The 26,519-nt window shown below is 39.5% G+C and overlaps 2 protein-coding genes, 1 long non-coding RNA gene and 1 pseudogene across 8 annotated transcripts in view; 2 read left to right on the top strand and 2 right to left on the bottom strand.

Annotated features, from left to right (window-relative positions):
• Nucleotides 1-310: 310 nt before the first annotated feature.
• LOC126593636 (uncharacterized) overlaps nucleotides 311-26,519 on the top strand; it is a 72,637-nt gene continuing 46,428 nt past the window's right edge. The window contains exons 1-9 of one of the 6 annotated variants that reach the window (XM_050259737.1): nucleotides 2,350-2,912; nucleotides 3,004-3,082; nucleotides 3,478-3,525; nucleotides 3,748-3,875; nucleotides 4,009-4,069; nucleotides 4,215-4,260; nucleotides 4,379-4,457; nucleotides 4,955-5,027; nucleotides 5,156-6,079. The gene's annotated coding sequence lies outside the window, so the exon portion shown is untranslated. Of the gene's footprint in view, nucleotides 595-1,887; nucleotides 2,044-2,349; nucleotides 2,913-3,003; nucleotides 3,083-3,477; nucleotides 3,526-3,747; nucleotides 3,876-4,008; nucleotides 4,070-4,214; nucleotides 4,261-4,378; nucleotides 4,458-4,954; nucleotides 5,028-5,155; nucleotides 6,080-18,887; nucleotides 19,003-26,519 lie in introns of those variants that run through there. The other 5 variants (XM_050259744.1, XM_050259732.1, XM_050259749.1 and 2 more) reach the window with 5 other exon arrangements.
• LOC126587930 (uncharacterized) lies at nucleotides 5,492-6,916 on the top strand. The gene is made up of 3 exons (XM_050253043.1): nucleotides 5,492-5,670; nucleotides 6,043-6,505; nucleotides 6,611-6,916. The coding sequence occupies exons 1-3, from the start codon at nucleotides 5,492-5,494 to the stop codon at nucleotides 6,731-6,733; spliced, it is 765 nt and encodes a 254-aa protein (XP_050109000.1). The 3' UTR covers nucleotides 6,734-6,916.
• The window catches only part of LOC126593680 (disease resistance protein RPV1-like), an 81,714-nt pseudogene continuing 62,654 nt past the window's right edge, over nucleotides 7,460-26,519 (bottom strand).
• Nucleotides 12,640-14,789, bottom strand: LOC126593698 (uncharacterized). Its single transcript, XR_007613015.1, has 3 exons — nucleotides 13,401-14,789; nucleotides 13,220-13,317; nucleotides 12,640-13,044 (listed from the first exon to the last, which is right to left on the bottom strand). It is a non-coding gene; the product is annotated as an uncharacterized LOC126593698 (long non-coding RNA).

The raw sequence follows: 26,519 nt of genomic DNA, 5'->3' as shown, positions 1-26,519 counted from the left end.
TTGAGCTCCACTTTAAATTTAATGGTAGAAATAGGTGGGCATGGTGTTTAAAAAAGAGAGAAAATACAAAAATGATGTTAAAATTGGCCGCACTTATTGAAGCCATTATTTCATGTGACTAAAACATTTCAGTTAAAGCCAAACTCAATTGTGTTCTCTAAAAGTTAATGATGTTACTATAAATTTGACATGTCATTTAAAAGGCTCTTATCATTTTTCACTTTAAGCTCGGTTCTACTCATTCTAATCCGCTCTTAAGAATCCAAAACTGAGTTGAATAATTTAAAAGAGCATCCAAATTACATTCAAGAAGCGTGTATGTATAAATATTGAACAACTTTCTTATCTAAAGATTTCATTGCCAAAAAATTGAGAAACAATGAGATATTAAGCATTAATTAATCCGCCCCCTGTTTAATTAGCGATACAACAAAACACAACATTTCCTTCAACTCCTCACACGTAATAATCCGGCTAGCAGAGACAGAGAACCGCGATCGTGAGCTTCTCATTCCGGTGGCGGACTACGGCGACGAAGATGCATCGTCCAAACCCTCCTCGTCTTCCTCCTCCTCCTACCGCACCGGCCGCGAGGTGAGTTTCGATTGCTGTTTGTTTTCATTGCTTTGCGTGTTGTGTTGTGTTTGGTTGCTGAGAAAATGGAGGAAAATTCGAGGGAAAAGCTGAAATTTTTTGCATAGATTGCGAATTTATGTTAGTATGTGTGTGTTAATTGTGATTTATGGGTTGATTGTGGCGATTAAATTTCTAATTTTGTGTTTGACATTGTCTGATTTAGTGTTTCCTGAGGCTAATGGAGGAGCAAACTCAGATTTGGGTCTTGTTTTGTTTGTCAATTTTGCATCAGTTCATTTGGACTTGTAATGTGCTAATTTGGATTTTCGGTATTACTTTCCGCTCTATTTCTCTGCTCGAGCTTCCAAGTAATGTGATAAGAAGATCAAACAATTGATTCGGGTATGTCTAAGCATTTCTACAAGAAATTTAGTGACATCGTTGCGTTCTACTTTTAGTCAGTTTAAAGGTGTTCCTGCTGCATTATACCACTGGTACGCACGTAAAAATTTGGCTTGTAAGTCAGCAGTAATTTATCAAGAACCGGTTAGAGTGTGTCAAAGTTGGTTGCTTTTGGTGGTCTAAGTTGCTGCCGCAGAAGTTCTCATACTTTTTGAGTGTTTGTGCTCCTTTTTCTTAATCTTCACAACAATCATTCTTATCTCTTTTATCTGTGCGCAGACGTTTTCTAAAGTTGTTAGATGTTGGTCATCAAAAAAGTTCATGATAGGATGATGGCCATTTCTTTCTTCTGGCTCCTATTTTGTTCAAATCATGTTCGTATGCAATACCATATCGATACTGTGTGTGCCAACCATCAATCCTATGCTGTGGGGAGGGTCAAATATCTTTAAAGTTGTTGGATTTCTGATTATTCTTAAGATATAGAGCTGAGATTAGTTAAATTTATTAGCTTGAGCCATGAGGTATGCTGAAAGATGGAATGCTTTAGTAGTGACGGGAACTTAAACTTAGATTGTTGGCATGCATTTATAATCTATTTTTCTCTATTATTTTCTCATTTGTTTGAACTCTAGGAGTTTTGTTACAGGCAAAGGAATAGTTGGATAAGATAAAGAAATAGCCTCTAGCTAGATGAATTCAAGAAATGCACAACTTAGCCTCTTATAAGTTTTAGACCGAGCCAATTTCATGTAATTTTACGCTAATCATGTCGTGTGCATGGATTTTTCTTGACGCATCCGTTTAATCTAGTAGCTAATGAGATCAAGGCTTCGTTCTCTTTCTTCGAGATTGCTTATTGATCATATATATATAAATATTAGCTGCTCACTCTTTGTTCTTTTGCAGTGTGATCCTATTTCCAGTAGCGATCACTTTCTATATCACATGGTGGTTATTCACTTTTTGGATAGCTTCTTCTCTCCAATATATGCTCAACTTGGATTCAACATTTTTGTTACGTCATATTCTGGAATGCATTCCTTAAACCCCATTATTGGATTGGTATATTCTAACTTGCATTAGTCGGTTTGATTTTCTTCAACTTGGATGCTTAGTTGTCTTATTCTTAGAAAAAGGTTTTTGATTGCACGAGTGACCATATATTCTATATATACTAAAACCCAAACATGTGGTTACTGTTCTAAGGCAGTGTGCGGACGAAAATGCCCCTCAAGTTAGTCTTCAGCCATTACTTTTTGTTCTTTTTGTATAGTAAAATCCCGAATTTGCCCTCATTTGATTCTATCTGCCGGTTATGCATGGCTTGGACTTTGTTTCACTTTTTTTATTGGTTGTATTTGTTACTACCTTGCCCTGCTGTCCACGCGTCCGTGTGCTATACGAACTCTCGAGGTTTCGATTTGGGCCACGCATCGATCATCGTTGGATGCCCTGTTTTGACTGTGTTTGCTTTACCTTTCGTTTTCCTTCTTTCTTTTGCAAATTTGCTCAGTTGCTTACCCCTCTGTGTTTCTCTCACTCTCAAACATTTTCCACCTGCATCTTCCTTCGGTTTAACTTTCGATTTCATTTTGCTTTGTGCTTTCTCGCTGTCAAATGATGTTCTATTTTTGTGAGAGTCGTCATCCCAAAACGTTGTTGTCTTTCTGTGAGAGAGTTGTATAACAAATTTCCAAATATTTGTCTCTCTCTGAGTCTGGGATTTGGGTCTATTTGGAAGGCCTCTTCGCATCTGTGAAGCTGAGGAGCAGCAGTTTGAGATTGTTGAGTTGAGTCGTCTCCAAAAATCCAACCCCCACACTGTATCAGGATCCATCACCATCTCGCGGTGCCTTGCTCAAATCGGCTCTGCACTCATCATCAAGACTCTGCCTTCACGGAGGACTCCACTTATCCCGTCACTGATAAAGGTAAACCACGGCCACCTCTCCCTTTCTTCGTTTTCATGACCTAATGTCAAATCAAGCGACTCTGACTCATGCATGTGTGTATTCTGTAAAGGGGTTTCTCAATCTGTTGTCTGGACTGAAGAAAAGGAGGATGGGGCTCTCGAAAATTTCATATCCGAGAAAAGACAAAGGTATAGATTTTGTTTAGTTTCTTTGTATCTTTGAATTCATTGGACTTGATCATCGAGTATAATATTTGCAGGTGCAAAATCATTTTGGGTTTGCATGCAACCAAGCTTCTCTGATGCAAACCAACAGATTGAGAGAATATTATGACCAATTTCAAAATTTCAGAGCTTTGTTTTGTTTTTTATCATATTGGACTTGAATTTGCTTTTTTGTTGTTTGATTATATTGAAATCAGATTTTGGGTTTACACTTTTATTTGGATTTGATTATAATTTTCTATACTAATTAGCTTCTGGGTTGTGAAGTTTCTTATTCTTCATTTTTGGTGTTTATCTCCTCTGTCATCATCAGTGTTGGTGCTTATGTTGGGCTTTCATTTTTAATTTTTTTTTAACAGGACTTTAAGGACATTCTCAAGGTGCAGCGGTAGAATCAAACTCTCGAGGTTTGGATTTTTTTTCCCTTTTTTTTTGGAGTAATTTTTTGGGTTTCTTCTTGCTTTTATTATGACGATAAACTATTGTGGGCTAATGTGTCAATTTTTTGTGAATTATGAAATTGTTTGTCACACTCCGTTTTTATAAGGATTTTTGTATTGGTTGTGTGAACCTTTTTGTGCAACCCCTTTCATATTACAATTGCTAATTTAGCTTTTTCAATTTTGCAGTTGTGTTTGGTTACTCCATCAAAACTCCTACCCAAATTGATTTGTTCTCAAAACAATCTCATAAAATAACAATAGTGAACAACTAACAGAACTTCGACTGAAATTGTTCTTGGGTTGCTGATAAAAAGGTTTGAAAAGAAAATGAAATAACAGAACTTAAATCTTTGGTTTTAGTTGACTGGCTGATTTGGGTTATTCTATAATTCTTTAGTAATACGAACAACTAAAATCATGTTATTCAAATTTGTACTCTTTTTTCAGTCTCCTCAGCAACCAAATGGAGGGTTAGGTATCTTGGAAATATTTATGTGCATTGAATTAGGTAAATTTTTTTTTTTTGTTCAATTTGAAATCCAAAATAATATAGAAGATAAGAACAATTTTTGTTTTAGGTTTCTTCAGAACTGCTGGAGTTTGGATTTGCATATGTTTAGGGGATTTATTTGTTTGATCTTATCGATATTTAGGTATGAATCGGTAGAAGATTGTGCAGACGATGATGAAACAAAGCAGGTGCTTTACAATAAGTGACATTTTCTTTGTTCTTTATTGTGCTATAGATTGGAATTTATCATTGTACATTTTTTTATTAAAATTTTTCTGTGCAATTTTATGGTCGGATTTTCTGCAGTGTGTATGAAAAACATATGAATGCTGAGAAACTATTATATTCGCAACATGATACAACAGATCAACACCTTCATCAGCATGTAAGTTTCTCTAATAAATACTTTGGACAAATGCTTTATGAATTTGAGTTTTTATCTTAAGGTACAATGTTATCAAACTCAATTTTTCTAATTTTTGATTCTGGAGTACTGCATGGAGTGCTAATATACTGTTTTTCTGGGATTTTGGTCTTTGAAATGGGTATGTTCTGTTTTTAACGTTTCGGTTCTCGCATGTTCCGCTCTTTTATTCTGTTGTCTGCCTGCTTCCACGTTGCTTCTTAATTTTCATTTTTCAACATTGGGTGATGGAAATTTGTAAAAATAGTTGTAGTTTCTAAGTTGGGGGTTTTAGTTATATTTCCCGTGTAATCCCAATTGCAAGACTGAAAAAATAATTGAAATGATGATTTTTTTTCTTTATTCAATTTCTCTTAAATGTTTTTTCTTGAATTTATTCAATCTCTCTAATTAGTTTTATATTCTCTCCAACCTTTGTGTCTAATTTTATTTTTCATTTTTTTGGTCGCTTTTTGCAGAAGTTAGCATGAGATTTTCACATGACATGGATGATGAATATGAGAAACTCATCTGGGGAATGAACCCACCAAGGTATATGCAAAAATCATTCCTTTGGGTTCATATAGAAGTATGATTGAACATTAGAATCATAGAATGTAAATAAATAAATTTTAATATAGATGATAATAAATTTAATATATTTCACATGTTTAACACAGTTTTAAAACCCGCGGCATCGCGCGGGCTCAATTTCTAGTCTTATCTAGAGAGTATGCAACAATAAGAAGAGATGGGAACAAAAGAGAGATCTGGAATCACTCTGGCCTTTGGCATCACACCAGAGGTGCACTGGAAATCACCTCAATAGAGCAATTAGATAAATTCAGGCACCACAGTGAAGGTGACGAAATTTGGAATCACTCCCAAGTCAACCTGTGCCTCACACATAAGCAGGAAATCCAAAAGCTTACAAAGTAGTTCCTTTTTCATCTATGTAATCGGAGGAGCCTCATGCACCATTGGGTCGAGGAGAGGAAGCTTTCTACACAAAAAAGATGCCGAAAAGTTTGGGAGCAAAAGGAGCTTTGAAGTCTGAAAAAATGCACCGAAAAATGAAAGCAGAAGAGATTCCAAGCAAAAGGTTTGACAAGGAAGAAAAAGCTAAAAAGTGGAAAGGGACAGCAGAGAAACCTGAAGAAAGAGAGGCCAAGACGAAAGAAAAGGCTTCGAGAAGGTTGAAAGCTTCTCATTCTGCAGATCTCAAACCACATAGATAGGAGGCAATTGACAAGAAGGTTGATAAGATCCAAAAGGTGACTTCGGTTATTAGGAACTCACCAGAGACAGATATAGTGAAATCTAAAAATGTGTCAAAGTGTCCAGAGGATCTCAGAAGCTAAACCACACAATTGATTCCTGGTCGAAAGAGATGAGGTTCGAAGGGCAGCAGTAGAAGGACATTGTGAAATACTACTTGGAAGGAGCTCTTGATCGGGAGGGTTCTCTTGTCATGCTTAGCAAGCTGCACAGGAAGCTTCAGAGTATGTCTCACTTGAACAAAAAAACACAAGTCTGATGGAATTTGAAAAACCGAGGCGTTCTGCTGATGGTTTTCGAGGAATGGAAATCAAGAGCTTAAGAAGGTGATCAGAGACAGCCTTGCGAGGCAGAAACTGGTGGAAAATAATCTGTCGAAAAGGGTAAACTATTTTCGATATATAGATTCGTGCTTGGATACTTCAACCCAGAGTTCTATGTTTCATACCACCAGTGACGCCACCATTGCAGCAACAGCTGCTTCGCAAAAGGAGGGGAAAGGGCCGAGTCTGATTGCCAAGCTCATGGGAATCGAAGAGTACCCCTCGAGACCTTTGCAGGCTGCTCTGAAGAAACAGTTTAAGGAAGGTGAGAAGACTGTTTCAAGTCAATATCTCGGCAACCAATTACTGCGACAATCACAATCTCGAAACGCTCATCTCAGAAATGTAGCATGTAACTCAACCGAGCGGAAAAGAAATCACTTAAAGAAGGAAAACCCAGCCAAAAATCCTAAAGTAACTAAATCAGTTGTAAGTCTTCCTTGTCTCAAAATCGTTTTAGAAAATTTCTGCTTTTTTTTTTCACCTTACAAATATAACTTTACGAAGCTAAACGTAGTAATGTTCTTTATGCAGACCAAAAATGTTGTGAGTGAAGAAAGTGAGAAGAGAATTATTACGGACTATAAAAGTGACGCTTCCCCAATCAAAGCTGGTCTTGCAGACGAAAACCCTAAGGAAGAAGAAGCAGATGCCTAGTGTTGAATATTAAGAATGGTTGCACTCGTAAAATGAGAACGTGCATTTGACAAGAAAAACGTTGGTGCATTTGTATTTCTGCGAATTCGAGTGCTATTTCTCGAATCATTAGATGCATTTTATATCGGTTCTTGTAATATTGAAATGTTTCTGAATGCAATATATCTTCAAAATTCAATACAACTACTCTTTGGAAAAACCATAGGAATCTGCATGCGCACAATAGGAAGGCAATTAGAACTTAGGGGAGAGAGGGGGAGGGGGGAGAGAGATACCTGTATGATGTTCTTGCCAAAATCAGCTGTGAGATTGGTAAACCTTTTCATATCAGTCCATGTCATGGGGTTTAATAACTTATCCAAGCGTGGAGCTCAAGTGAGTTTGGGAGAATCACTTGCTTCCAGTTCTCTCATATTTGACATTTCCGAAAAATTGGGCATTGTTTCCAATGTAGGGCAATCAATGGCATACATAAATTTCAAACTTCTTGGTAAATCACGGATTGTATGAAGATATATGCATCCATGCCCTCCAAGCTTTGAAAGGCCACTGAGGCTAGGTAAGGTATGAACATCATCCCCTCCAAGATCCTTAGGGATTGCATCATCAGGTAATTTGGGCAAATGACCAGGCACAGTACGCAGAGATAAAAGTGAGATTCTTCAATCCTACTATGGAAGGTGGTAATTGTCTTATGGCTGTAGAATCTACTTCAAGCGCCCCAAAGAACCTCAAACTCCAAAGTAAAAGCTTGAAAAGATAGTCTTCGTATAGTAGCTCCTCCCAATCTTCTCTGCCTACATAACATTGCACGCATCAACCTCAGGATATTACACAAGCTGAACTTCCACATTTGGTGGTATATCAGGGATTGTACGAAGGTTAAAGCAATTATGTAACCGCAGAGTTTCAAGCTTTGAAAGACCACTGAGGCTGGGTAGGGTATGAAAAACATTCCAAGAAAGATCCAAAACTTGTAAAGAAATTAGACTCCCAAGATCCTTAGGGATTGCGTCATCGGCTAATTTGCACCATGAGAGATTTAATTCCCTTAAAGAGTTTAATCCCAGTAACGAATGGGGCAATTGAATACCGCTCAAATTACACTCCAGAGAGAAACGAGTGAGATTCTTCAATCCTACTATGGAAGGTGGTACTTCTCATATGGCTGTTTGCTCTGCTTCAAGTGTTCTCAGTGATATCATCTCCCCTATATCCCCGTGCATTTCTCTGAATTTCCAACATCCATTAAGAAGAAGAGTCTCAACAGATTTCAATTTATAGAAATCCCTTGGAAGAGAAATAAGCTTATGACAATAGCTAAGGTTCACCAAAGAAAGTCTTTTAAGATGACCAATGGAGGGGTGAATCTCGGACAGACTAATACAGTATTCCAATATCAACTCTACAAGATTTGGGACTTGTAAAAAGTCCGGTGATTTCTGTAAGGAACGGCAACAGCGGAGATCAAGGGCTTTCAAGTTATGTAGCAACTGCTACAGAAAATCAAAAGAAAATTGAAATTAATATCCGAAATGAAGATGTTATAAAAAAAATAATAAAAAATAAAAAAAGAGAAGAAATCCAAAAAACAAATAGAAACAGAACATGATCAGGTGTGTTTGTACCATACTTGACCAATCCCGAAACTACCGAGCACCGGCCAACGCTATACTGTCAAGGACCCAGAAGAGTTCCCCTCCGACCAGGAGGCCAATCACTACTCGACACGTGTCAAGATTAGAAGCCAATCAGAGCGCATCACGTGTCGACATCAAGAACCAATCATAACATGACACATGTCAATGTGACAAAGCTACAAGTTTTTCTATAAATAGGGGTCATTCCCCCACAATATTGCCTAATGTCATTTTGTACTAAACTATTCACAAGAACTCACTAAATTGAGAGCTTGATCCTTTGTACTTGTGTAAGCCCTTCACTACTAATAAGAACTCCTCTACTCCGTGGACGTAGCCAATCTGGGTGAACCACGTACATCCTGTGTTTGCTTCTCTGTCTCTATTCATTTACGTACTTATCCTCACTAGTGACCAAAGCAACCAAGCGAAGGTCACAAAACCTGACACTTTCTGTTGTACCAAAGTCTTCGCTGATTTTGTGCATCAACATTTGGCGCCGTCTGTGGGAAACGACACTTATTCCTACTCTCTTCAGCTGTGTCAAGCTGGTTTCTATCATTCGTACACTTTCTTTTGATCAGGCATCCCTCTCCAGCATGGGAAGCGAAGGAAGCCACAGCACACAGAATGACACCCCCCTTGCACATAGTGCGAAACAACGAAAGAAGGAAGGAAAACGAGTTCTTCTTCAAGCTAAAGTCGATGAGTTGGAAGCTCAGAACAACAAGATAGCAATGAGGAATGAGGTCCTCCAGGAGCAATATGAGAAGCTCTTCGAGACACTCCACGAAGCTAGGCAAGCTCAGACACGCGAGCTTGTTGCCCCCGTGGAAGTCAACCATCAACTGGGTGCCCTCCAACATGGAGGGTCACATGCATTCGACATAGATATCCCTGATAGGGAACAGATTACCCCTCGACTTGATAATCAACATGAGGCTTCTCTTAACCCAGTTGCTTCGACCCGAACCATGAGAAGTGGAGGGAGACACCTCTTTGCTGAAGGGGCAGAAGGATCGAAAGCCGTCTTTCGCGATTGTCGGGATTTCCTGAAGCAACGTCGAGAGAATTCCATCCATATAAGCTCAAAGATTAATGACCCAAGGATTTCTGAGAGACTCGGTCCCCTGCCACGGCCCAAGCCGGCCACCAATTTGGGGAAGGGGCAACAAGTCCCAGAGAGACATGAGGGTACAGGGGACTCAGAGGTGTTCCGACAGACATACCCTGGAAGCCAGTACAGCGAGTCCAGGGAAAAATCACATGCCCTTGATCAAACCTTCCTAATTCCAAGAGGAGATGGAGATTTACGAAAGAAAGCTCCAGTGACACATAACTCCGCTCAGGACCCCCTTGTCCTACAACTTCTTGAGGAAGTAAACAAGTTGAAGGCTGAACGTCAGGCTGAAATACCTGACTGGAACCAACCCAGGCCTGGCCCTCTTACAAGGAGGATCCTCAACACCCCCTTCAAGCAAAGACAAAGCAAAAGCTTGGCTTGCAACTTTATACTGGAAAAGAGGACCCGATTGAGCACCTTAACCTCTTTGAATCCACCATGGCATACCGGATGCACACCGACGAAGAGCGATGTCTTCTCTTCCCCTCCACCCTCTCTAGTGGAGCTCTAAATTGGTATTGTCGTCTTACACCTGAGACGGTAGACTCATTTGAGGAATTGAGGAAACTATTTGTTTCCCAACACATTTTCCAAACCGATCGCTTGCACTCTGCAGATGACTTGTACACTATCCGCCAGAAGCCAGACGAGTCATTACGTATGTATGTTGGCCGCTTCAGCCATGAATACTCCCGGTGTGCCGAGGCAGACGACAAGACTGCCCTCAAAGCCTTCACGGCAGGCCTACGTGATTGTTTCTTTAAATACATGATCAATGCCAATACTTAGAAGACTTACTTTGAGGTGATGGCGCAGGCTTATAACCATGCCTCCGCCGAGGCAAAGACATATCAGGAGAAACCCCCTACAACCATCCTTTATCAACAAGTGGGAGGTGGAAGCCAGACTCACCTAAATGAGAAGACCTCGACTTTCCAAACAGCAGTGGCACCTCCCCATGCCTTGCATAATGCTTCACCAAATCAACAGACATATCAATTTCAAGGCAAGAGGAAGGATTTCCATCCTCACCACTCTCCTTTCAGTAAAAAGAGTAAGGGACACTATCCCGATAACCAAGGGTATCGCCACAATAGCGCTCGCCCCCAGGCAGTCAATGCAGTGGGTCAAACCCGCGTCAAGGGTATCGCCACAATAGCGAGGTTTTAGCCTGCCATACTTAAGGTGTCTTACGCCTGCCGAGGCGGAAATCGTCCTTCGGGAAATACATGAGGGAGTCTGTGGAGATCATGCTGGATCTCGGTCCCTAGCACACAAGACTTTTCGCCAAGGATATTACTGGCCAACACTCCACCAGGATGCCATCAAAGTATCCCGCTCATGTGACAAATGTCAACGATATGCAACTATTCCTCATTCCCCTCCAGAGCCTCTTACTCCTATGATCAGCCCTTGGCCCTTCGCCCAGTGGGGACTTGATTTGATCGGCCCAATGCCGGCAGGGAAGGGCAAAGTCTGTTACGCAGTCGTTGCAGTGGACTACTTCACAAAGTGGGCCGAAGTAGAACCCTTGGCAACCATTACTGAGGCAAAGATAGAAGACTTCGTGTGGAAGAACATCCTTTGTAGATTCGGCATTCCCAATGCGATAGTCACTGACAATGGGCGACAGTTTGACAACAAGAAGTTCAGGTTGTTCTGCTCTAAGTTCAACATCAACTTATGCTTTGCCTCTCCAGCTCATCCCCAGTCTAATGGACAAGTTGAGGCCATCAACAAAATAATCAAGCGCACTTTGAAAACCAGCTTGGACAAAGCTAAAGGCTGTTGGCCAGAATTTGTACCCCAAGTTCTTTGGTCATATCGCACTTCATATCGGACTTCAACAGGAGAAACTCCATTCTCACTTGCCTTTGGCACAGAGGCGGTTGTCCCTGTTGAGCTCGAGCAAGCAACATTCCGAGTCCAGAACTACATTCAAAGTGAAAATGACAAACAACTCACCCTCAACTTGGATTTAGTCGAGGAACACAGAAACCAAGCTCACTTGAGGAATGTCGCCTACAAGCAGCGCATCTCCAACTATTATGACTCTAGGGTCAAGCCTCGTTCTTTCAAAATAGGAGACTGGGTCTTAAAGAAAAGATTACTCTGCGACAGAGTCCCGAGTGAAGGCACACTTAGTCCAAACTGGGATGGACCGTATGAAGTCATTGGCATCAGTCGCCCTGGCTCTTACACACTTAGAAGCTCTGATGGCAAGACCCTTGGCCATCCATGGAACGCTGATCACTTGAAGTACTACTACAAATAGACTCACGATGTACAAGTGTTGAGCTATAGCCGTTCGGCATCCTATGTAATGAAGGCCATTTGGCAATGAATTCAATAAAGAGGTAATTTAGCCAACTCAGCCCTCACTCTTTTACATTCATAGCAAGCGATGCCAGAACCCTTCTCAATCAGAAAGCAATCCGTCTTCCACAGTCACTACAAAACAAGCAAATGAAGACCGTGTCAAGCGCCAAAAAAAAAAAAAAAAAAAAAAAAAAAAAAAAAAAAAACAGCTTCATCCAAAAAGCTTCACCCGAAAAGCTTCACCTCCAAAGCTTCACCCACAAAGCTTCACCTAAAAAGCTTCACCCAAAAAGCTTCACCCGAAAAGCTTCACCTCCAAAGCTTCACCCACAAAGCTTCACCTAAAAAGCTTCACCCACAAAGCTTCACCTAAAAAGCTTCACCCAACAAGCTTCACCCGAAAAGCTTCACCTCCAAAGCTTCACCCACAAAGCTTCACCTAAAAAGCTTCACCCACAAAGCTTCACCCAAAAAAAAAAACTTCACCCGAAAAGCTTCACTTAAAAAAGCTTCACCTACAAAGCTTCACCTAAAAAATCTTCACCTAGAAAGCTCCATCTACATACTTTCACCATCAAAGCTTCACCATCAAAGCTTCATCTACAAAGCTTCACCATCAAAGCTTCACCTAGAAAGCTTCATCTACAAAGCTTCATCTACAAAGCTTCACCATCAAAGCTTCACCTAGAAAGCTTCAACACCAAAGCTTCAACACAAAACCTTGCTCCAAATAAACAAATTTTGTTCACAAAACCCAAGATGCCCTTGAACTTGTACAAAAACACTTGGGTAAACATAAACATTTTTTGTTTTACACCCACAAGGGCCCAAAATTTTCCTTCTTATTTATTCACTTATATATGTTCCCAAACATATTATAATAGATCCAACAACAAGCCAAAGTCCCAAGTTTCATAATGGACAAAAGTACAAGCAATTCATCAATAATGAAGGTGCTACAAAAATTGGAATCTGCCCCAAAATAGAAATCCAACCCAAGAGACTTTTTCTCTCTCTCCCTCTTCCGCCTCCTTTCATCTATCAAATTTCTGCAACCTCTGCTCTTCTCCAATGGAGCTGAATTTTGGACACCCTATAGTTCTTGAGCATATGAACAACTTTCAAGAAGGAACCATTTCTGTTTGAGCGACGGAAATTAAAGTGTTGAAGCTCCAAACATGATAGTCGGCTTCTTGCAGATTTCGAAGCTGTTGTGATGTTTCGAAGATCTGGAAATATTTAACCGTTAGTTCATCCTGAATTTTTGATATGTTATGAAAGAGTCGATGAGGAACAACTTCAATGAAGAAAGCATACCGATCTGAACAAGAGAAAATGGAGTTTCGAAGCTCACAACAAATCTGACGGGTTGACAGAAAAATAATAACCAGTCATTCATCATACCTGGATTTCTGGAGTTATACTGCTCCGAGGGATCTCAAATTTGGATATGTTGTAGTTCACGAGCTGAGGAACAACTTAAATGAAGAAAGCATGCTGATCTGAGCAAGAGAAAATAGAGTTTCAAAGCTCACAACAAATCTGACGGGTTGACAGACAAATGATAAACAGTCACTCATCATACCTGGATTTCTGGAGTTATACTGCTCCGAGGGACCTCAAATTTGGATATGTTGTAGTTCACAAGTTAGGGAACAACTTCGATGAAGAAAGTATGTTGATCTGAACAAGAGAAAATGGAGTTTCGAAGCTCACAACAAGTCTGACGGATTAACAGAACATTGATGAACAGTTACTCATCATACTTGAATTTCTGAAGTTGTACTACTCCGATGGATCTCAAATTTGGATATGTTGTAGTTCACAAGATAAGGAAAAACTTTCATGAAGACGACTTTGCAATCTGAGCTATAGAGAAAGGTGTTATCTTGCATCCACTCAGGCTGATTAGTGGAAACGAAAAGCAATTCCACCAAAGAAAAGATGAAAAAGAGAGAAAAGCTACTAATTGCACTTGATCTTGTCTAGTCAATAGCATGCAGCATCAAACACACAAAAGTTGGAAATATTTTTAGATAAAGCATATACGAATGTGTGACATCGAAACAAGAATTCGTTACTTTGACAAATTAGTAACACGCGAGACACCTCATTCGGCAACTCTCTTCGCCTGAAGACTTGGGGGACTCCCACCATATGCTACTGCACCTTGATACTCGGCAGTCTCACAACCACTCAGTGACTTGGATTTTTCAAGTCTCCAACCGAGAAGTTTTCCTCACTCGGGAAATTAAGGGAACACTACCTCAAACTACATGCTTCACTCACAAAGCTTCAACAATACAGGTTTCAACAAAAACAAAAATTCAAAGAACTTTATGAAGAAGGCTTTGGTGTATTTAACACAATATGTTGAAATGAAGCAAAGCTTATTTATTAATATTTTCGATAAGCCACAAATATGTACATATACATGAGTCAAAATAAACAAACAAAAGGGAGCCTTCACAAAGGTTGCTTAGGGGAAGTCTCAGCAGTCGGTAGAGCCCCAGAAAGAGAAAGCACCGGAGGGTGGTTATCCGGAGCCTCAGTACTTGACAAAACCCCAGAAGGAGGAGGCATTGGAGGTTCATCATTTGAAGCTTCATTACCAGGTACAGCCCCAGAGGACGAAGGCAATAAATGCCTTTGGAACAAACCCACAAACCGCTGATGATCAAGTAAAACCTTACCATCAGATTCCTTCATCTGGTCAAGCTTCCTCTTCATGTTTGTAGCATAGTCATGGGCGAGCCGGTGCAACTGCTTATTCTCATGCTTGAGCCCTCTAATCTCCTGTTTGAGACTCATCACTTCAGCAGCCAATGATTCAACTTGGCGGGTTCTAGCAAATAGGCGTTGAGCCATATTAGACACAGAACCTGCACACTGAACACTAAGAGCCAGAGAGTCCTTAAGAGCCAACTCATCAGACCGTTTGGAAAGTAGTCTGTTATCTTTGGGAGTGAGAAGGTTCCTGGCCACCATTGCAGCGGTCATATCATTCTTCATCACAGAATCCCCAACGGTAAGGGGACCAGTAGGGGATATGAAGGATGGGCGCCATATGTTGTCTGGAGAAGGCGTGGCTGTCTCTTCTCCAAGGTTCAAGTCAAAACGACGGTCGGAGGGTCCAGACATTTTCAAATGTGTTGAAGAAGGAAGAGGTCAGACAAATCAAGATCTTAGAAGTGCAAGAAATGAACTTCTACTGGTAGAGATTCAAGTGTGCTGTGGAACTTAATGTCAGCCTCTATAAAAATCTGCACTCGACGGAGCTTCAGAAATCGAAGAGGCGTTTGCTTTCTCAAAAGCTGGGCTGCTCAGAGACCACGAGGACCGATCTCAGAAATCGAAGAGGCGTTTGCTTTCTCAAAAGCTGGGCTGCTCAGAGACCACGAGGGCCGATCTCAGAAATCGAAGAAGCACCTGCTTTTTCAGCCTCGTCAGCACCTGTCACATGCACAATCAGCTTTGCGGAAATTACGGGCACTCTGTCGAAGATTTCTGGTGAAGTAGAAAGCACGTGAATCTTACTGTTCAATCACCGCTCTCCATATGCACCATCAACTCCTCGGGTACCACATATAACTTTGTCAAAGATCTCTGACAAAGTTTAGGCACGAGAATTTCGAAGTTCCAGCTACCCTACTATTACCCATAAGGGTAAAGGAACAGCACCACTGCTTGACAACTGGAAAGTCCCTATGTGTGTCGACCTCCGTGTTTTGCGGCAAGACAGGTTGGCAAGAACGTCCAACCTTTACTCACATTCGAGAAAAGACTCCCAACATAATTACTTTCTCAAAAACCGGAGTAGCACCGCTTTCCGAATCTCGAGAGTCAGATCCTCGACGGGATTGCTTGTTCGAAAACCGAAGAGGCACAACTCTCAGAACTTCGAGAGCCAAATTTCCTTAGATAAAGCTTGTCTGTAATCTTCACACGTAATATCAGCTTTCCAGATACCACATACCACTTTTTCAAAGTGCTCTGACAAAATTAAAACACGTGAAGCTGGCAGCTCCCACTACATTGCTGTGACCAAGAAGGGTAAAGGAATAGCATTACTACTTGTTATTGGGAAATCCCTATATACATTGACCTCCCTCCTCAACGGACAGGCAAACCTGCAAAAATGCTCAACCCTTTCTCGCATTCGAAAAGGCACCCTCAACATAACCTCTCGAAATACTCAGCTTTATTTCCCCCCGATAATACCTCAGCAAATAAGCCACACCAAGAACAAGAGTATCTCATATCATCAGGGTCGAAAGCAAGAGTATCCCATATCATGCTTTCTCCCTGTCTTTGTCTTTGTCCTTGTCCACACCTGCAGGACAAGGAGAAAGAGAGCAGTCAGTCGGAACCTGAAATCAAACCTCCAATTTGGAACTGACTGCCTGGAGCCTTTGCCTGGTTGCTTACTTAGCATTGCTCTCGAGTACTCATCCTCAACTGCTGTCAAGGTCACGAATTCCACCGGCAAATACCTCATGACAGTTGATCAGATATTGGCTCTTTACACTGAAGCTGCCAAGCGTGGATGAGTCACTATGAAGGAATGTTCTGAAGGACCATTTAAATGCAAAGGTTGCACACCACTTCTGCCATGCAAAAGATTGAAGCAGAAGGTTCAACGGTGAGCTGAAACAGATCACTACAGCACGACACCTTTCCATACCACATTCATTATTCCGTCAACAGCAAAAGTATCCCATATCATCAAGGTCGAACGTACTCTAGATTTGATGGACTTGTTTTGACCCTCAAATTTTTGAGTCGGCCTTATACTCTGAAGGGCACCAGAAAACCCTCCAGCACAGTTCAAGAATAAGCCTGTGGAAAGTTACTTCTTCAAAAGCAAAAGTATCTCATATCATCTCTTATCCATTTGCTTCTCCTTATCCTGGCAGTTGAATGAGAGACAAGGAGAAGGAGAACAATCAACCGGAGGCCGAAGTCAAACCTCTGATCCTGGGTTGCTTACTTGGAAGTTTGACTGCTTACCTTGTCTGTCACCTCTTTCGGCAGATCTCCTAGCTCGGCGACTTGGGGGACTCCTACTATAGGGTTTGTATCACACTTGACTAAGCCCGAAACTACAACTAAGCTTCAAGTGAAATTGATACATTACCTTGTGCGTCAACATCAGCTAAATACACCATTCCCGGATGGAGGAAAGGTACTTCCAGAGAAGGGCAGATGAAGATCAGACCACACTTCGGTACTTAGAAGTTTCGTGATTACTCAAGGGATTGGATCTGGCAAGTCCCCAACCGAGGAGTTTCCCTCACTCGGGAACTTAGGGGAGCACTGTTTGTACCATACTTGACCAATCCCGAAACTACCGAGCACCGGCCAACGCTATACTGTCAAGGACCCAGAAGAGTTCCCCTCCGACCAGGAGGCCAATCACTACTCGACACGTGTCAAGATTAGAAGCCAATCAGAGCGCATCACGTGTCGACATCAAGAACCAATCATAACATGACACATGTCAATGTGACAAAGCTACAAGTTTTTCTATAAATAGGGGTCATTCCCCCACAATATTGCCTAATGTCATTTTGTACTAAACTATTCACAAGAACTCACTAAATTGAGAGCTTGATCCTTTGTACTTGTGTAAGCCCTTCACTACTAATAAGAACTCCTCTACTCCGTGGACGTAGCCAATCTGGGTGAACCACGTACATCCTGTGTTTGCTTCTCTGTCTCTATTCATTTACGTACTTATCCTCACTAGTGACCGAAGCAACCAAGCGAAGGTCACAAAACCTGACACTTTCTGTTGTACCAAAGTCTTCGCTGATTTTGTGCATCAACAAGGTGTAATTCATTGTACCTTGGAACCCTCCCAAACTTGTACCAGTTGGCTCCACCGCATATCTAAAACATCTAGTTTATCTTGATTAAAAAAGTCATCCGGTATGGACTTTAAAGGGCATCCAAACCAACGCAACCGTATTAACTCTTTGGGAAGATGTTTGTATTCTCCATTAAGCTCTACGTAGCTCATGCGGTCAAGGGATAATCGAATACCCGTAGTACCGTCCACAGATAAACGAGTGAGATTCTTCAATCCTACTATGGAAGGTGGTACTTCTCTTATGACTGTACCATCTGCTTCAAGTGTTCTCAGTGATATCATCTCCCCTATATCCTCATGCAGTTCTATGAATTTTCCACAGTAATTAAGAAGAAGAGTCTCAACAGATTTTAATTTATAGAAATCCCTTGGAAGAGAACGAAGATTGGAACAACTTTTAAGGTTCACCAAAGAAAGTCTTTTAAGATGACCAATGGAGGGGTGAATCTCGGTCAAACTCTTACACCCTTCCAATATCAACTCTTCAAGATTTGGGACTTGTGAAAAGTATGGTGATTTCTGTAAGGAATCAGAACGGCTGAGATCAAGGGTTTTCAAGTTCTGTAGTGACTGTTGCAGAAAATCAAAAGAAAATTGAAATTAATATCCGAAATGAAGATGTTATAAAAAAAAGAGAAGAAATCCAAAAAACAAATAGAAACACAACATCATCAGGTGTAATTCATTGTACCTTGGAACCCTCCCAAACTTGTACCAGTTTGCTCCACTGCATCACTAAAACGACTAGTTTATCTTGATTTAAAAAGTCGTCTGGTATGGACTGCAAAGGGAAGGAATGCCAATACAACCATAGTAACTCTTTGGGAAGATGTTTGTATGCTCCATTGAGCTGCACGTTTATGGGCTGAAGCAATCTCACTGTACTGAAACTAGCATTCTCATCAGGCAAATGTAGAGCAAGTCCTTCTTTAGTTCCCTGTTAACAAAAGGTTATACTGCGTAAGAAAGGGATTGCATATGCTTACATGTATTATTATTTATTAGGCAAAATCACGTACGGTGAATATGTGCAAGTACTATTGTTGGCTAATTGAGCTTTCCTTGCTCAACCGCATATATTAACACATGAATGTTGTTTAAAGTATAATAGACATATGCTTTTCTTGTACGATGCAAAAATCCAAAATTTTATTGGGAATGTACTTACAAATTTATTACAATTCCACAACCAGATCCATTTTCTAGGGTCACCAAGAGATTTTTCAAAAATGATTACTCTGGCCATTTCTCAAAGCAAATCATGCATATTCAACTTGTTGCCTTCAACAGTTACAAGGGATCGTTCACAGAGGACGTTGATTCCTATTGTTGCAGAAAATCCGCAAACATCTAATAATTTTGTGACACGGCCCTCGTCCTCTCCAATAAAGAAACAAGATATGTTAAGAAATGTAGCCTTCTCCGTATCATCTAGCCCGTCAAAACTTATTCTTAATGGTTTTATTATTTCTCCTTTAGGAGTTCTTTCCAATTTCTCCAATTGACTATTCCACACTTTTGGGGCTCTTTCACACAAAAAAGAACCTAAAACTTCAAGGGCTAGTGGCAAACCTCCACAATAAGAAACAACATTTTTTGTGACTTCAAGATATTCTTCATTAGGGCAACTATTTCCAAATGCATGCCAACTAAACAGTTCCAGAGCTTCTCCTTTATTCAATATTTGAGCCGGATATACTTTGTCCACTTTTAGTAGTAGATGTTTATCTCGTGTCGTTATGATAATTCTACTTCCTGGACCAAACCACTTAGGATTTCCAGCTATTGCATTGAGTTGTTCCATTCCATCTATGTTGTCCATGATGACAAGTACCCTTCGATGTGAAAATTGCTCTTCTATCAGACCAATACTTTCATCAACAGAGCTTATTGAACACTTTTGATCCAAGATGCCAGAAATAAGTTTTTCTTGCAAATAAGCCCGACCATATTTACTTGTAGTGTCGCTAACGTCGCTAAGGAAACTTTTGAATTCAAACTCATGATGAATTTGGTTATAAATGGCTTTGGCAGCTGTTGTTTTACCCAATCCACCCATCCCCCAAATTCCAACCATGAGAACCTTATTTCCTTCACCACTTGAAAGATAAGTGATAATTTCTTGAACACGAGAATTGATTCCAACTGGGAACTTGGCCACATGTAATTTTTTTGTTCTGGGAAGCCATTTCCAAAGATTCTCATAAATAATTTTCTTAATAAGCTTTGCTTCATGCCTGAAAACACAATTCGTAAGAAAATACAAACGGCAGTGGAGACTTGCAGTGACTTACTATTTGCAAGAATTAACTAATCAGAAGAAATATATCAACAAGTGACCTATTATTCAGAAGAAACACAACTTATACCAGTAACACCTATTATCAAATTTGTTCTTACGCCATTAGATAACCTACACAATCTAGACAATAAAAGCTAATTATTTTCTCTGTGTGTTTTAAATATTGTATTGCGTGTTCAATAACTATAATCTATGCATTTTAAGCTTCTCGTAATCTGCAAGACTGTATATTGTGTGTGTGTGTGTATACACATATATTCACTAATTTAATTAGATTGCATAGTCACTAATTTACCTATTTAAATTTGTGGCATTGTGGGCTTATTGTAATTGTACAATTTGTTTTTTGAGTAATTTACCTATATATTGCATATTCACCTAGATAGTATAGGCAACTATCCCAACTAGATTAGGATTGGATTGAAAAGTAGAAGTGCAAAAGAAAACACAGAAAGGTGGACCCCACGCACTAAACCCAACATTCCAGAAACGGAAACACAGCGATTGAGATCAAATAAAATGCAAAAAGGATAGTACAAAATTACTGGACAGGGGAGGGGGCGAAGGTGAAGACGATTGAAGCAGTAGAAGGGGATCAATCAAAGTGGGGATCGTAGTAATTGTCATCGTAATCGACGGTGGTAGCAGTGTCATCGGAGAAAGTTCGTTTCTGGAATGTTGGGTTTGTGCTTACGACGACTCCAAGCCGCTGCTCCCGATGATTCCACGGCTCTGCTGCTGCTCGCGACGACCAACCCCACCTTGTACGACCAGATCTGTGGAGAGAGAGAGCCTTCTGATGACGATGATGACGACGACAACGGAAAAAGGAAAAAAATATGTTGATGTCGACGGAGAGAGGAGAGGAAGACGACGTTGGACTCATAAGTCATAACCCATGTTAATGGACAGGTTATGAAACCAGCCCTTTTCTGGACTTGTAACCAAAATTGGAATCCCATCATCCCTAATGCTCATTATTCGCATCAAACACCCGGCAATGGACTTGAGTCCATTTTAATGGTTGACAGCCTATCCCCATCCGACCCACAAAACGAGCCTATAGAGTATTATCACGTGCAATAATTTATACCTAGCACCAATAAGTAAATTATTATCATACAACTTTGAATATCTCACCTACTAATGCTTATGCACGTTAAATTAACCAGAAATTTTAATTCTTATGAAATTTAAAACAATCATTAATTAGTCAAATTTACAAACAAACATAACTAAATGTATCATCACATAATAAGGGGCTTTCGGACTACAAAATTATGTAATCTAAGTCATAAAGCAAATTTAATTAATTTTTCTAGTTAAAGCCCAGTCAATGACCAAGGGTCTGCTGTCCCTAGTTGCATGTGTCTCTTTACTATTTTTATTTACATGTGTCATTTTATTTAATTTTAAAATTAACATTGTTAACTATTAGTCATCACTTAATATTACGATCTAATAGTGTTCTTCATCATTTGTAAGTGGCAGGTCTTAAGTTCGATTATCGTCAAAAGCGAATTTAAACAACATTATTGCTAGCTCATTATGACACTAAGCATACCCCTCCATTTTAGTGTAGATAATATCGTTTAATTAAAATAAAAATATAACTACTAGTCATATGCCCACACGTTATACATGTGTAATTCAATTTGTCCATTAATTGTTATAAAAATATTTGTCATTTTTTTTTATGAACAAACGATATTATCTATACTAAAGGAAAAAAAATGAGTTTATCCTCACGATAGACTAGCAATAAAAAAAATTATAAAAAAAAGGAAAAAAAATTGGGCTGGAACTTCGAAGAAGGGGAAGGGCCTGAAGTAGGAGACATGAGCTTAAACAAAACCTACTTAACTTTTTAATCTAATTTTTAACTTTTTTTTTTGTCATATAATAGATTTTATTAGATTAGTCACCGACAAGATTCAAGTCCACGATATCATGCAAGAGTCCAACTCCTTTTTCACCATTGTGGTAAAGGGCACTTACATCTAATTTTAACTTTTAAGTGGGTGTGTTTTGTTTACTTTTGTGTAAAAAAAATAACAAAATTTGTATTGTATGTAATTACCAAATTGCTCATATATTTTGTTTTTGTTCAATTTAATGACATGATTAGAATAATAATTTTAAGAAGTTTTGGTTGACAAATAAGATTTTATTAATAAATTAACTAGCAAAGAGCACACATTTTGTATGTGTGAACAATTTCTCTTAATAAGTGCATTTTTTTAATATTACATAATTACTGTTTTGTCATTCTTATATAAATATTGTGTATCAAAAGTGAAGGTAAAATTGAAAAAATAGGTATATGATTGTCATTTTCTAAAAAAAAAGTAAAATAAAAAAAATAAAAATATGATTGTCATTTTATCAAAAGATACAAAATTATTATTTTGCCATCTTTTTGTCAATAATGTATATTAAAAATAAGGGTAAAATAAAAAAACAGAGAAAAAAATGTTGATAAGGAAGGTTCTCTTTATGGTATAGAATAGATAGGTATTTAAAATATATATACACATAACTAATTAATAAAACTAAAGCATTAGATTGTTTGACTTTGATTTAATACCTTGTTTCTGATGATGCCCAAATTAATATAGGAAGTTATAATAAAACTTTCATAATCCTATTTACTTTTAATGAAAAATCATATTTTTACTTTTACTAGTCATTATTTATTATACCTTTAAAAATAATTTTTCGTTAAATAATTTTGAACTTTTCAACCACCTCTCTCTGCGATTTTCGCACTGAGAGACCCCAAACCCTAAACCCCTTCCGTTTTTCATCTCCTTTTCAACCAAAAAAATATTAATACACACCACAAGCAGTCCCGAGCGCTAATCACTCCCAAATCGCTGTTACATCAGGTCTTGATAGACGGATTCGATGCCGAGCAGATATGGCAACAAATCGACCTTCAATCGCAGCCGCTCATCTCGACACTTCGCCGCGATTTGAAGCCGGAAATCATAGGCTTTGACGACGACGGTGAAGGGAGTGAGTGTGAGGAGAGAGATAGAAAGGATGAGGAGAGGAAAATGAACGTGTGAAAGTGAAAGTGAAAGTGAAAGGGAAGCTAATAAAGGGATAGAGGATGGGTTTTCGGTGTTTGGGTGTGGTTGTCGGGTGTTCGTGTTTATTTACTTCAATTCCTAGGTTTTTTTTTAATTAGTTACATTATTTACTTCAATTATTATATGTAACTTACATATAATAATTGACAGTGTTAATTCTAGAGTTAAGTGGAGGGGAAGAGACACATACGACGTGCAGTCTGGAAAAATATATATGATGGGTTAATCGCAAAGAAAAAGGAGTTCTATTGGGGAAAGCTAAATTTTCAGTTAAATAATCAAAGTTGAATAAAATAAATAGTTACCCGTTCTCAGTGTTTTTAAGATCGTGGCCAGACAAGTTTGCAGCTTCAGTAAGAGCCTCTCTCCATTGCATTACCCTTTCTCTCTTGGCTTTCCGTTTTTTGTCATCTTCTTCTTTACAGATGTTGTCTTCGTGCTTCTGAAACATTGGGGCTAAACTACCTTCCTGCTTCCTGATGTCTGAAGCTTCAACATCATAGAATATTGGCAAAACATGTTGCTTCAGTTTGGATCTGCACTCCATAATCTTCACCAGCTCATCGAGACACCAACTCGAATCCGCGTACCTCTTTGAGAAGACAATGATAGAGATCCTTGACTCTTCGATGGCTCGCAAGAGTTCGGGCTTTATTTCTTCCCCTCTTTTCAGATCGTCCTCATCAATAAAGGTCTTGTAGCACTTTCCTTCCAATGCTTGATGGAGATGGCCCGTGAAGCCCTTACGTGTGTCTTCGCCTCTAAAGCTCAAGAACACGTCGTACTTCCAGAGTTTTGAGGAGCATGATGAAGATGAGACTCCGTGGGCTGCCATGGCTATATCCACTGTATTGCACTGTAGTGGTTCAGATTACGACTGAAAAATGTAGCAGTGGTTGTGTTTGTGTTGCCAAACCGATGATACTGAAACACCTAAACCCAAGTCAAGATCTTTTAATCCACAAAAACAGAAGTTTATAATGTAATAATCTTTAGGTATTGACTTGAGAAACAACATACCGTTGGGCGAGAAGGTGAACAGAGGAAAAGAGGAAAAGAGGAAAGAAAGGAACACAAAAGGACAAAGACTTTCTTAAAAATTCTTGGAAACTCTGAAAGATGCTTTATTCACGTTAAAGAGAGAAGCTCCCCGTGTGCTTTTCAAAACAACGAGGGCAGAAACAATTAAGATCTACCTTATTATATTTCCTCTTACACTACTTCCCAACCAATGTTAGTCACATTCTATTAAGAAGTATTTTGTAATATATTTACCTGTCAAATCCCACCAAAAGAGGGATACGATTTTCTAGGACATTGATGAAGGGTTAATTGTTTGACCCAATTGTGTATATATTGTATTTGTACTGTAAAGATTATCAATGAGATACGAAAATTCATTCAGTCTGTTCTTTCAATTGCTTTGTCATTTAGCCATTTTAATATTCAAACTTTTTAAGACATTCTCATTTAAATTTTCTCTCTCTATGTTTTATTTTGTTTTTTATTTTATTTTGCAATGTTGTAATTTAAATCTTTTATTTTCGTTATTACTCTTTAAATATCAATTATGCTAAAGTTCAAACAAATTCAATAATCTAAATATTATATATAATAAAGAGAAATCCTAAGAAGATTCTTCAAAGTGAGACTCTTGATGAATTCTCCGCCACCTCATGTTTTTGGCAAAATTTTTATGTCAACATTATCAAAATATTGTGTAAAAAATATGAGGTGACAAAGAGTCCATAAAAAGTCTCATTTTTTAGCAAATCTCCTCAGCATTTCCTTATAATAAATAGACAAACCATATTATTAGAATAAAATTTGAAATTAATAACGTTAATCAATGATTAAACTAATTCTTATTCAAAGTAAAGCACCTTCAGTCCAGGCCCTAGGGAGACAAAAGTAGGGGTGGGAAAATGGGCCCTGGGCCCGCGGGTAGGGGCAGGTAGTGTAGGTTTGGGCTGGGTACGGGCCGGGCCTTGTTTATTTTGGGAACAGACGGGGCGGGCCGGTTCCTAAACCTTAGAAAAATATGGCCCAGACCGGCCCATTTCTAATTATAATCAATGGTTGAGATTGATTGATAACATATCATGCAATCTGAACCATTCATTTCTAACATAGGGTTTCACTTCCAGAGATTGTTGTTTCAGTTTCATGACTTTCACGACTTTCACTCTCTCTCACTCCCTCCCACCATCCCTCGACTCGACTTGACTCCGACGACAGAGAACACCCATCACCACCGCTGCGACCAACACATCGACACCACCACCACCCATTCAGCCATCCTCAGACCTCAACGACGTCTGTTACTTCGTCGTCTATCGTAAGTCTAATTATGTCTTCTCCGAATTTTATTTTTGTGGATGCGGAGGATCATTAGCACTAGAAACTGTAGGTGGGAGTTGATGAATGCATGAACATTTGGGTGAATGATTGGATGGGAGTGGGATTTGGGATTTGGGATTTAGGATTTGGGATTTGAGATTTGGGATTTGTGTTGCGATTTGGTTATTGATTGGAATTTGGGATTGGGATTGGGATCGGGATTTCAATCTGTGTGTTTACTGCATTTTTTAGATTTGTGTTTACTGCGTTTTTCAATCTATGTGTTCCATATATGTGCAGTTACCCTGGAAGTACACCATTTTACTTAGCTGCTTGTGGTGGATCAGAGAGTTGCTTGCTTGGAGAGTGGATTGGCTTCAAAAAAAAGTCTTCTTCTGGGTAACTTTCTTTAATAGGTGGTGTAATGCCTCTGAATAATGCCAAACTGCAATCTATGCAAATTGCAAGCTGCAATCTATGCAAACTGGAAACTGCAATCTGTGTTCTGTGCAAACTGGAAACTGCAATATGTGTTATGTGCAAACTGCAATATGTGTTATGTGCAAAATGCAATCTGTGCAGTTTGCAAACTGCAAACAGCAATATGTGTTCTGTGCAAAATGCGATCTGTGCAGTTTGCAAACTACAAACTTCAATCTGTGTTCTGTGCAAACTGCAATCTGTGCAGTTTGCAAACTACAATATTCTGTGCAATTTTTTTTAAACAGTGAAAAAAAAGAGGACCCGTGGGCCCGGACCGAACCGGCTCGTTTCAACCGGACCAGGTAAGGTCCGGTTCCTATTTTAAGATTTGTAATGCCTGGCCCGGCCCGACCCGACCCGACCCATCTCCCTTTATTCCGAGTTCGGTCCAATCCTTTCAAAAATAGGCCCGCCCCGACCCATGCTCACCCCTAGACAAAAGTGTACCGACACATAATAGGGGTGGGCACGGTTTGGTTTGGTGCGGTTTTGAGTGAAACCAAAACCAAAACCGCAAGTTTTTGCGGTTTGGTTCGGTGCGGTTTTGAGGCTAAAACCGAAATGAAACCAAACCATTTGATTCAGTTTGGTTTGGTTTCAAACGGTTTCGGT

The sequence above is a fragment of the Malus sylvestris genome, chromosome 2 (assembly GCF_916048215.2).
Source record: "Malus sylvestris chromosome 2, drMalSylv7.2, whole genome shotgun sequence".
Classification (NCBI taxonomy): Eukaryota; Viridiplantae; Streptophyta; class Magnoliopsida; order Rosales; family Rosaceae; genus Malus; species Malus sylvestris.
Note: the sequence above shows the minus strand (reverse complement) of the source record. Positions and strands in the feature narration are given on the sequence as shown.